The sequence below is a fragment of the Eutrigla gurnardus genome, assembly GCF_963514095.1.
Source record: "Eutrigla gurnardus genome assembly, chromosome: 1".
Lineage (NCBI taxonomy): Eukaryota > Metazoa > Chordata > Actinopteri > Perciformes > Triglidae > Eutrigla > Eutrigla gurnardus.
The window spans coordinates 22,952,108-22,964,559 of record NC_139915.1 but is presented as its reverse complement, the minus strand read 5'-3'; the positions used below and the strand labels follow the sequence as shown (position 1 = coordinate 22,964,559).

General features: G+C 39.5%; 1 protein-coding gene across 3 annotated transcripts; it reads right to left on the bottom strand.

The window, feature by feature from the left end:
- Positions 1–69: 69 nt before the first annotated feature.
- Positions 70–4,633, bottom strand: styx (serine/threonine/tyrosine interacting protein). Of its 3 annotated transcripts, none has more exons than XM_084011452.1 (11): positions 4,454–4,633; positions 4,037–4,069; positions 3,396–3,449; positions 3,205–3,302; positions 3,012–3,084; positions 2,874–2,910; positions 2,752–2,791; positions 2,527–2,577; positions 2,053–2,125; positions 1,461–1,554; positions 70–897 (listed from the first exon to the last, which is right to left on the bottom strand). In XM_084011452.1, the coding sequence occupies exons 1-11, from the start codon at positions 4,511–4,513 to the stop codon at positions 824–826; spliced, it is 687 nt and encodes a 228-aa protein (XP_083867578.1). In that variant the 5' UTR covers positions 4,514–4,633; the 3' UTR covers positions 70–823. The 3 variants fall into 3 exon arrangements, with proteins under 3 accessions (XP_083867578.1, XP_083867579.1, XP_083867580.1); XM_084011453.1 differs by having other exon boundaries at positions 3,024–3,084; XM_084011454.1 differs by lacking the exons at positions 70–897; positions 1,461–1,554 and adding an exon at positions 1,617–1,926.
- Between the last annotated feature and the right edge of the window lie 7,819 nt (positions 4,634–12,452).

The window sequence follows — 12,452 nt, the reverse complement described above, 5'->3', positions numbered from 1 at the left end:
AAAAGTTCTAGGATGAGCATGTCTACTGTCAAACTCAACTCTGTCTATCTAATTCTGATTTAACTTCATTTCAAATCAGTGTTGTCATTTCAAATTTGTTTTAAAAAATTCCTTTAGTTTTCAGCCTTTTGAGTACTCATTCTACTCATTCAACTAATAAAAATGCATGTCAGTGTGTTACTGTTAGTTACTGAAATACACAGCAAGGTCTCCAAAAAGGTATGTTTAAAACATTTAAAATTCAAAAGACCTGTATGACTGTTAAATGGTAGTTTAAATTATAACTCAATAATACTTTATTTATGAACAGTACTGGAAAGATGCAGAAGCTTAACAGGACTCAGTCAGACTTGTTTTTATTAAGCAGTGAGTTGTTATTTCCCCCCCATTCTTTACTATCCCCACATTAAGCCTGATATTAGTCCATATTCCTATTACTCCCAAAATAAAGGCATTAGCTATTCCTCTTATGTCCTCCACTGGGCAACGTCCTGGCTACTTTCCCTTTTGCCGACTGCCCCATTCTGGTCATCTACACAAATTCAAGTATCGAAAGTGCATTATTGCAATACTGTCCCGCTGCAAATGCAAAAATGCTTTAAATACTATAAAACTGCAAAAAATCTCCCATCAGTGCATACAGCTCGAGAAAAAAAAGGAGTTACCAAATAGGCCCAATCCCCGTCAGTACTCCATGTCTCAGACACGAGTGGTCCCCCTCCCAATCTAGCCCCTTCCCCTTAGAAAAAGTTCAAATATTTACATTTTAATCCCATTAAAAATGTGGAAAAAAATTGAGTGCACTGCGCCACGTGGCGAAATATCATCCGTTCTGTGCTGCTGTGACCTGCATTGCTCCAAAGTCCTCATCCTCCTCCAGGCTGCGTTTCCGGCTTCCTGTTACAGATATGTGGAGATGGAGAAGAATAACAACATTCAGTCAGATTAATAAATGTAAACCCTCATGGGCCAATTAACTTCTCTAACCCCGAAAATGTAAATAGTTCAGTTACTAATAGCGTGTTGGGTTAAGTCACCATCATTCAGCGAGGACAAAAATAGCTTAAAAAAGGGGTCATTTTGAGCCAAGGGCTCAGAGTGTTTGAATGTCTGCATCTGTTTACGTCTTGTAAGTAGAAAATGCATGACATTGAGAAAAGAGGAATACATTAAGTCATAAAGTCACATCAGCTCTGCTCCACTGTGGAGTCACAGATGAACTATCAACAATAAGATCTGCTGTGTGCAAAAGTGCAACATAACTCTAGAACATGATCAATAAATGGTGGTTGATTCATTCATGTCAGCAATCCTGTGAGTCAGACTCAGCTAATGCTACAACATGCCTACGTGACACAATGCCAGTTAATCCAGTTTTAAATCTCTGGAACAAATCTGGCTGAGAAACAAAAAGAAATTGAGGAAACGGGTGTGACTTTAACAGTGCATAATGTACAAACCTGGCATCCCAGCTTGCAAGGCGAAGGATCTGCCCAGCTGCATCGGTGACATCATTTTAATAGTCAGTTTGGCTAGGTAGATTGCTTCATATTCCTAGGAAACAAAACACTCATTATTACAACAAGAGTACAGTAATAATATCAGCACGAGTAAGGAGCACACTCATGTGTGCTCATCATTGAACATTATTCAGAAGCTGCCAGTCTTATCCTTTTGTCTCATATCAATACTGAAAGAAGAACCTCTGAAATTGTGCATTTATGTTTTAAGATTTAAAATCCAATATAGACACCGTGCAAAAACACAAGCTTGTCGTGATTTACTCGACTCAAAAAGAGATGACTCATCTTAAAGTTGCTTGCGAGCCGGATGTCCAAATAATTAGTGCTAAATGTTGTCCAGAAATGCTGCATGCTTCTCTGCAGTGTCACACCAGGAGCAAGTGATGCACACTAACAACGCATACTGTGACGACTTTTAAAAAGTTAGTCACGCATGTATTTACAGTAATAAGGAATGAGTTGTAAATGTTAAAAAGTGAACATTTACAACTAATTCATTTAAGCCCCTTGTCTTGAAGTAAAGACTTGCCTGTAGCTGATGCACAAAGCCCACATTGGGGTTGATGCAGAACCTCCTCTCTTGTACGTGGCTGAATGCCTCCCTGTAGAGTAACGTAGCAGAATGTTACACCCATCATAAAACACACAGACCACTGCAAACAGGAAACGTTGACGACCTGTTGTATGCAAATATGAAAATAACAGAGCTTCTTTTTCTTATGTTTAACATCAACAACTAAGCAGCGGCTGCCTTCAATAGGTTTCTTTCTTATACCTACACATTATCAGATGGATAATTCTATGCATGTCATCTATATTTATGCTTAAAGTATGCACAAACAAAACATGCAGTATGTGACTACATGGTTTTCACATACTGGTACAAAATGCAATAGACTGCATAAAAATCCTTTAAAAAAAGTTACGGTAGATGACTTGTATTCTAATGGGGTCAAATAGAAATATGCCGTGATGTGAGAAAACAAACTAACCAAACACTCACCTGTATTTCATCCCAAATGTTTCCATAAGGTATGCAATCACTAAGGCAGCACTGAAAGATTAAACAAAGGAGACAACGTCATGAATTTGCAGTTGTAATTTGGCTGTTACTTAAAATCTAGTCACGGAAACTATAAATGCAATATCCTAAGGATATTAAGAAAACAGTTATGTGTCATGGAAATGCAGTGCGTGCAAATGCGATAAAACCTAAAACCAATCTCACCTTCTTGATATCCCTGCATTACCATGAATCAGTACCTTTCCTGCAACAACAAGACAAAAGATTGTTTATAGGAGACTTTTGTTTTCTATTTGACACGTTTGACAAACTGCATGCATCCTTACCCCCGGTCGCTAAGCAGCCATCGATAAATTCTTTAGTCTGTTAGGAGGACAATGGAGGACAGTAGATCAGGCATTGTGTAATAACGCCATTCCTGTCAGTCAATGAAACACTTGCAAAGAAGGAAGTAAAAAGCCCACTTTGTAACTCACTGAAGGGAAAAATCGTATTATATTTTCCACCGGATTGTCGGCAATATCTAACACAAGGTATCTGCAAAGACACGACATGTAGTTCACGGGTTAGCAAGAAAGCACCCGCATCAAGCAACACTCCACACAAAACGCAGCTCGCAATCAAGCAGAGCACAAAGATTGTGCGATTACCGCTCACCTAAACGTATGAGCGAAATTAGGTTTGATAAAATTGGCTTCGATGTCTTGACGGACACACACAACGTGCGTTATGCCCTGTCTCTCGAGGATTGGCAGCTAGACAGAAAGAAGAGAAGCAACATGAGCCATACAAAGCAAATTATTTGAGTTCATTAGTGGTTAAATTCTGTAATAAATAAATAAAATTACCTTGCTTTTCATTGCAGCAGAGTAGGGACCTAAAAACAGTCCCGGTAATATCTCCTGAAAGTCAAGATGGGGCAAGACATCAGCAACAACACAGGGATGAAGGATTATTCCTTCAGGATACCACTCTAGTATATTTGAATTACATCATTGTCTGGAGAGATTGCATGCAAAGTGATCTACTATTAGTCTTCCCTAGTCAGACTGGACTCATTGACATGGGACCAGACAGGGTGGGGGGTTGGATTAGACCAGACCTGCTGGATCAAACGCACCAGAAAGTGATGTTAACTGGCCCAGGAGGGGAGAGAGAGAAGAGAGCCCATGTGGAAGCTAAGCTACCCCAGCTAGGATCTAACGCTACTCCAGCATCCGCTCTGCTCCTGGCTGTCTGGGAAATAACACCTTTACAGACACTTGGCTCCATCGCGACAAACAAGATCACTTTATGGGAGGATCCCAGGACAGCGGCGGGCCGAGAGGCGGTGCCCAAAGCAGTCAAAGTTTTCCCTGATGTTGAATGTTATCTGCCCAGATGATTGTTTTTGCGTTTTGCTGTGTTTCTGTTTCGTTCGTCATGTTTGTCCATGTTTTGCATTTGCAGCGTTGCACAGCCCCCGTGTTGCACAGTGTCAATAACATACCTGCATGTCTCGTCTCATTGGGTACGCCCAGTCCTGTTAAAAAAAAAGAAGGTGTCGTTTAAAAGCAAGATTAGAAACCGAGGGGAAGTTACTTTGCCCGTGTGACAGTTAGTTGCAGGAGGTGTTTCAGCATAAGTAAGGAAGGAGCACCAGTGTGCTTTGTGGAGCGACGTTACATACGTGGCTAATGTTTAGAGACTATGCTACTCGGTGTTAGCACAGTGAGGTTACCAGCCAAAAAGAGACAGCGACACAGTCACAAATCATCCGAGAATGTTTCACAGATCCACATTAATGTGTTGCATTCTAAAATGCATATCATGTTCTGCGTACACTTTAGCTGCCAGATAACAATACTGGATTTGGGGTTAGCTCGGCTTAGCCTCGACAGGCTAACGCTAGCTGCTGTGCACTCACCAGAAGGTCCTCCTTGGTGGCGGGCAGCGACGGGAACTGAAGTTTGTTCTCCTCGTCCATTCTGCCGTCTGCCGTCGCGCGCTATCTGGTGTTTCTTCGCGGCGGGGTTAGCTCGACGATCGGTGCGATTTGTTTTGAGGATCCACATGCATGTCCGCCATGCTTGTCCCCCCTGACAGATGTGTCACGTGATCGCTCGGCGGACTACAAACATACTCGCGGAGAAAGGAGGGCGGCGCAATGGCGACATCCAGCGGTCGATTTACGAAGTGCACAGCACTCAGGATAATATGGATAATTTGTGTCTTTACATGCGAGAAAATAAATGATCTGAGAGAAAAAAAAATGTTTGAGAGAAAAAATTATCACACTGATAGCAAAAAAGCATTTGATGAGAGAAAAAAAAATATTTGAGGGAAAAAGTTTGCATACCAATTGCAAAAGATAATATTTGAGACTAAAAAAAGTTTTGAGAGAAAGTATTTTCTCATGGAACATAAAAAAATATTAATTTTTAAAATTATTTCTGAGAAAAAAAAAATCTCTCTCAAAATATATATTTTTTAACTCTCCAATATAGATTTTTTGCTATCAGTGTGAACACATTTTCTCTCAAAACTTTTTTCTTCTCGCTCTCAAAACCTTTGCTCTCGAAGCAATTTCTTGCTCTCGTGTCAGGATTTTGCTCTCTCCGTGAAAATGATGTCAGGGGCGGGGCCACGTTCCTATTGGCCGGTCGGGTGAGCCCCGTCTTGGGAGTCGAACTGAATCATTACGCCATTGCCGATTCACAGGCATGGGCTGTGTTTGAAATGCCATACTAACGTACTGCCTACTACATACTCAACGTGTATGTACTGCATACTGCCTACTAAATGACCGTTTGAGTATGCTGCTGTTCACATGGAAGTTTACACATATCATACTACATTTTTTTTGTTTTTTAACTTTATTGACATCTCGTCCTCATCTTCTCTCACGTAACTGAATCGATTACATTAGCGGTTCTAGCTCCCGTTTAATGGAAATTACTTATCAAAATATAAAGCATGATTATTATTACACTTAATTAAATATTTCTAAATATTTTAAAGTCAAATTACAATTGTCAAATGTTTTCTACAGTTTATATGCGCGCTCCCACGCTTTCCCTCTTTCTTCCTCTTACCCGAGTAGCTTCTTCACTCGCCATCGATCGCGACTATTAAGCAGCTTTTATCGATCATTAATCGTCCGTTCATAGATCGTATTATACCTCTGACCACGGAACACCAGCAACCTTCACCGCGGAGACGACGGAGGCAATCTGCCCGTCGGAGGATACGTTATTCACATGTAGGCCTACATGGAATTCGGATTTCCCTCTGTAGTAAGTAATATGACTTATCTGGTTTAAATACGTTCCTTTATTATTTGTTTATCAATAGATGTGCATATGCATGCCTAAACAAATGTAGGCTACATGTAGGCTAATATAAGTGGTTTTAATAATATCATGTATGAGTTTGGTGTGATTAAAAATAAACAACTACAAGCAAGTGGGATATTAGTGAATAATTTATTAGACAAATAGTCCATGTTATATATACAGGTTGCAATATGTGTATGATAAGAAGAAATAAGTAGTTTATCAACAAATGAATAGGAAAGCATTCAGAATAAATGTAATATCTGATGTTTTCTGTTACAGGTTGGTGCCAGACGGCCGTACTGCAGGTCAATCCTCATGTTCCCCCGATGGGCCTCTACTTCGGGAAGGGGATTTAAGGAAGGACTTCTGTCTTTCAAGGTGTTCCACGGAGAACCTCGTCCACTGCTTACTAACAGAACAGATGGGTTCCATGTCCATAGTTCCACGGTGGTGATGGGGGTGACAGCGACGAAGCCAACGAGCCACTTCAGCAGTCCTGGGATATCCTCAGAGGCTCGTAGCTGCGGTGTCTGCTCCAAATGTCCAGATCCCTGTGTTGCAAGAACATGATTATTGTTGAGGTTTTATTTGTGTTTATCAGTAGTGCAGTTTATAAGTAATACCACACAGTAGTTCTTACAGACAAATGTTTCCTGTTAAATGTTTTACGATGATTAGGTTGTGTACAAATCTAAATAATAAATATCTGAATATATATATGATTGTTGACTCGTGTTTTAGGCCTGCAGGTCTATTTCCCTCCTGCTCTGGAGGAGAGACCCTGCTGCAGTGGTTGACATCATGGCTGAGGAGATGGGGTGTAGTGGAGTAATAGCAGGTCTTTGCTCCATCACCTCATCCATGACAACAAACACTTCCAGTGTGCAACAGTGACCTCTCCTCCCTCAGTGCTGACACTGTCAGTTCCTATAAACAACATATACATACATACAAACACTTGTCGTAATCATTGTTTAGATCAACTATTCACCACTAGTCATATATTAGAATATGGACAGTAATACTGTTCCACATGGGATAAACTTAATGGACTCTGATGTTTTAACACATTGTAGATATTACCCAGCACTAACTTTGCCTGATTATTAATAAGAAAGACAACTTCATTCATGTTCAACAGAACGTTTCAGGTAGACATCTCAGGAGAGCAGTACATCTCCCATCTATATACGCTGGTGTTCAACCTTATATCATTGATAGCTTAATATGCAACAATAGTAGTTAAGCCCTGCTTATGAGAATTATAACATTTAACACCACATTTTTTAAGTGAAGCCTCTCAGAGCAGCATTCCTCCTGCCGGTGAACTGCTCCTCATCGTTCCCTCCAACGGATGAGGCGCTCGGTGTCTGCATCCGTCCCTTTAACGAACAGTGCACCGCGTTATTTACCGCCGTTAGTAAATATATAACCACGGTTTAACATAAGCACTATATTCTTAGTTAACGTCGGTAAAAACGGCACATTTGCCGCTTCGGTTACGCTCGCTAACCTCTATGGTAAATTACCGTCTGTAGGCTAGCCGGTGAGACACCCGATTTGGTTCCCCCCCAGTTCCTGTTCCCCTTTACGCCGATTTACTGACGATCCGTGCGTAGTTGCTGTGTTACCGTACGTATATACGGAAAAAACCGCAACGTGAAAACAGCCGGATGTACGGAAAGCGAAATGGGACAAACCTCACACAAGAAATGCATGATTTATAAGATTTTAAAGAACTAGGTAGCTTAGAATGCCTATTCATTCATGAATTCACACAAATCAATGATCAATTCACCGAACAAAATATTGTTTTCTGAAAGCCAATGTAGGCCTACCCATTATCTATATCTATTGAACGACATGCCCATAAAATAAGTTATAGGCCTACATGATTGTCATTGTGATGATTGACCTCTTCAACTGTTGCATAGACACGATACCAATTCAACAACAAAGCATGGTATTTATTTTAATTTTTTTAATTATTTTTTTATTATTTACAAGTCAACAGATCCCAGGCGTGTACTCAGATCTGACATATTACAAAAGCAATTAACTATATTACATTAAATACAATGACTCATAACATAAGTAATAGTATATTTAAAGAACAGAATAAACAATAATAGAAACAATAAAAATCGCGTTTTCGCACGCAATCTCTTACGCAACTCGTCAAACTTTTTGTACCACTTGGCTTTCCGTAGATCCAGTTGTTTTGGGTTGGTCCTGTGGGCGGAGTCAGATAACATTGCATTTCGAGGGGGAACAGGAATTCCAAGGGGGAACCAAATCGGGTGTCTCACCGGCTGGCAGGACCTTCGATTCGTAACGTTAACGTACAATTCCAACAACAATAAAGTAACGTTCATTATCAATACGATTTAAAAGTCAGCTGGAAACATAAAAATCGTGTTACAGTATACTTACATGTGTACGCGGTTTGTGTCGGGCTGTCGCAATCGTCCGCCATTATCCAAAACTTTTCAGAAGTCAGACGAGCCGCAATGCATTTTGGGGAAGTTGAGTAGATCTCCCAAGACTCCCAAGACGGGGCTCACCCGACCGGCCAATAGGAACGTGGCCCCGCCCCTGACATCATTTTCACGGCGAGAGCAAAATCCTGACACGAGAGCAAGAAATTGCTTCGAGAGCAAAGATTTTGAGAGCGAGAAGAAAAACGTTTTGAGAGAAAATGTGTTCACACTGATAGCAAAAAATCTATATTGGAGAGTTTAAAAAAATTATTTTGAGAGAGATTTTTTTTTTCTCAGAAATAATTTTAAAAATTAATATTTTTTTATGTTCTATGAGAAAATACTTTCTCTCAAAACTTTTTTTAGTCTCAAATATTATTATCTTTTGCTATTGGTATGCAAACTTTTTCTCTCAAATATTTTTTTTTCTCTCATCAAATGCTTTTTTTGCTATCAGTGTGATAATTTTTTCTCTCAAACATTTTTTTTTCTCTCAGATCATTTATTTTCTCGCATGTAATAAAGACACAAATCTAACTCCATAGAATAACAGATAGTGTTTGGAGGGTTTATCATGCAGTTTAAAGCTGTATTCTACGATTTAAAAGGTTTGAACCCCCCCCTACACACACACATCCCTCCCCTCTGTGCTCCTCCAAGCTCTATCGTTCTCCACTCGCAGCCTCCCACCTCCCTCTTATTTTACGAAAGTAGTTCAGCAAAATAATGTTTCTGAAAACATTTTAGGCGAGAAATACGCTATGCAGTTGCTGAATCTGTCTTTATTTTAGATCGACAACGCTCAGTTTGAAAGATTTTCGAGAGCTTGCGGGCAGCGCTGCCATCTCTGGAAACTCGCCGCTCTGCGCCGGCATTACACGGCTTCTTACATAGACAATGAATGGGAACATTCCCTCCACTATAGAGTGCCGAAGCGGAAGCAGGAAGTAACGGCGCCATGGGTCCTTTCGGAGCGAAAAAAATGAATGGTGTTCAATGGACGGAAAATAATTATTATCTGATCCCCCGGTCGTTATGCCTTGGATTACACAAATGTTGTTTATAGGCTTAAATTATAATTTTCCATGTCAAGAGTTTGACCGTTTATTGTGCAATTCTTCAGTTAAAATTCATTGAGAAAACACAATGATAAAGACTACATGTTGTGTCGCGTATGTGACGTCACGTCATCGCCCTTTCCCCATCGGCGAAGTTGAGGCTCTCCACATGACCCGACTTATAGTGGTTCTCCCCCCTTTCGATACTTTTATTCTGCCCTTGGAAAAAAGCGGTGAAGTGGAGCAGAGAAACAGCCATCTCGGCGGACTTCGGACTCGGCGGGTGGTGACGTATATCATTCGCGACGAGAACAGCGAGGAGCTGTAGTTCACAAAGCGGCTCACACAAAACCTAACTTTATCAAAACTCTTCGCGCTTAATTGTCGTCTTCTTTGCGTGAAAAAATTTCTTTAAATATCACAAAGAACATATGTGAAATCCATGGCACAATTCAAACGGGACCAGAAAATAATTTGTATCTACCCATTGAATCGCATTGATATTTTTTTGCTTTTGAGGACCCATGTCCCGGAAATGGAGGGGCGGGACTTCACCACTCTATAGAGTGCCGAAGCGGAAGCAGGAAGTAACGGCGCCATGGGTCCTTTCGGAGCGAAAAAAATGAATGGTGTTCAATGGACGGAAAATAATTATTATCTGATCCCCCGGTCGTTATGCCTTGGATTACACAAATGTTGTTTATAGGCTTAAATTATAATTTTCCATGTCAAGAGTTTGACCGTTTATTGTGCAATTCTTCAGTTAAAATTCATTGAGAAAACACAATGATAAAGACTACATGTTGTGTCGCGTATGTGACGTCACGTCATCGCCCTTTTCCCTCCCCATCGGCGAAGTTGAGGCTCTCCACATGACCCGACTTATAGTGGTTCTCCCCCCTTTCGATACATTTATTCTGCCCTTGGAAAAAAGCGGTGAAGTGGAGCAGAGAAACAGCCATCTCGGCGGACTTCGGACTCGGCGGGTGGTGACGTATATCATTCGCGACGAGAACAGCGAGGAGCTGTAGTTCACAAAGCGGCTCACACAAAACCTAACTTTATCAAAACTCTTCGCGCTTAATTGTCGTCTTCTTTGCGTGAAAAATTTTCTTTAAATATCACATCATATGTGAAATCCATGGCACAATTCAAACGGGACCAGAAAACAATTTGTATCTACCCATTGAATCGCATTGATATTTTTTTGCTTTTGAGGACCCATGTCCCGGAAATGGAGGGGCGGGACTTCACCACTCTATGAACTCAGGCAGGACGCCATTTAGTTTCCTGGTGTGTCCGGGACTTCCGCAACATGTACAAAGCAGTAATAGTGTTTATTACGGCCACGAATGATGAAACATTATCGGTGTAAATGCAGCGGGTGCCGGTCAGATTTCTCTCTCACCCCGACTGCAGTACGAGAGTGAGCAAGGATTGGATCGGAACATTTAGCCAATAGTAGCCATGCGGTGGCTACTATTGGCTAAGTTTGGCTCAAGTTTGGCTCAAGTGAAAAATCTTAGACTCCATCTTTAAAACGAAAAAAGAAATACGTAATAGTATATGTATGTATTATTATATAAGTATTATGTTTTTATTATTATTATTATTATTATTATTAATAATAATGCTCACTCTACGTGTTTCCTGTACATGGGTCAAAGACGAATAAGGATTTTAAAAATGGAAAAAAATGAAATTGGCTAAAAATACCCATTAAGTCACTTTCTATCTTTATTAGAGTGTTTTGTATATCACTCAACAACAGGAATTTGTTTTAAGAATGCAATAAACATTTTTCAGTGAATTATATGATTTCTCCCGTGGGAAATGTCCCCCCTGGGTAACGTATATGGTTTTCAAAATTAATTAAAATTTCTATCATTGTTGGCATTTAAATGTTTTTAGATAATTATAGTTAGAGCTCAACAAATAATTACTTCTCAGAAAACAACATTTTTATCAGAATTAATGTAATATATTTGGACATTTATAGTGAAATGGCTTCATTCGTTCCTGTTTGTCACACAATATTTAGTGCCAAAAAGAGAAAAAAGATGGAAAATGTCTTAAAGATTTTTCACAGTGTAAGTAAAAGGGTTGTTATTGTATCCTCACCTAAAAAAACACAATACTGTAATATAATATGAAATTTGGGTTGAATTATTTGACTGTGTCATTGTTACCCAGAATGACATGCTGTTAGCCAGGAATGACCACTGCACGATTTCAGTGTCAAATATTTCATTAAAGGCTGTTTCAGGACATTTGTAACCAACATAATACAAAGAAACTGACAACTGTTAAAAGATCTGAAAAAGTGATTTCTTCTTTTTTTTTTTTAAAAATCTTTAATTTCATGCAACAATGTAACAGCGACGTAACTATAAGAAAACACGTTCAGTTGTTTGTAACAGCATAGCATCAAAACATTCAAACAAGCTTTTTGTTCAACAATGTCAGTGTTAAAGTCACCAAGTGACCAAGTCATTTGCAATGTTAAAATATTAAAATGTTAAAAAACTAGAGTTGATTTTTCTGAATGTAACAATAGATAATCACTTAAAATGCCATGGATTTGATTTCACAATAAACTCACCTAAAAACAACAAATCTTTCAAAGTTTCAGTTAAGTAACTGAGTTATTTATAACAACTACATTTTTAGTCTAATACAGTAAGAAGGAGTCATCAGCTGTATAGGTGTCTGGGGCTTTGATTTGGATTTATCTTTGTAGTACCTAGAAATAAAACAAATGACATGGTATACAGGTTTGATAAATTACCAAGATGCCGATGCTCCAGAAGAAATGTGCCCTACCATAAACATCACATCACATTGCTTAACTAACATATTTTGCGAACAAGTGTAAACCTATTTTTTAATCCTTTTTTAACTGATCTGCATAATCACTTTACTAAATCACAATACCTTTCTCTCTTTTTCTCGAGATACTCAGCCCTAGCTTGTGGCTCAGCATTCTTCCTGGCCCTGAAAAGTCTCTGCCTTTCTTTATTAGACAGTGGCATCTGCAAGGACAAAACTGA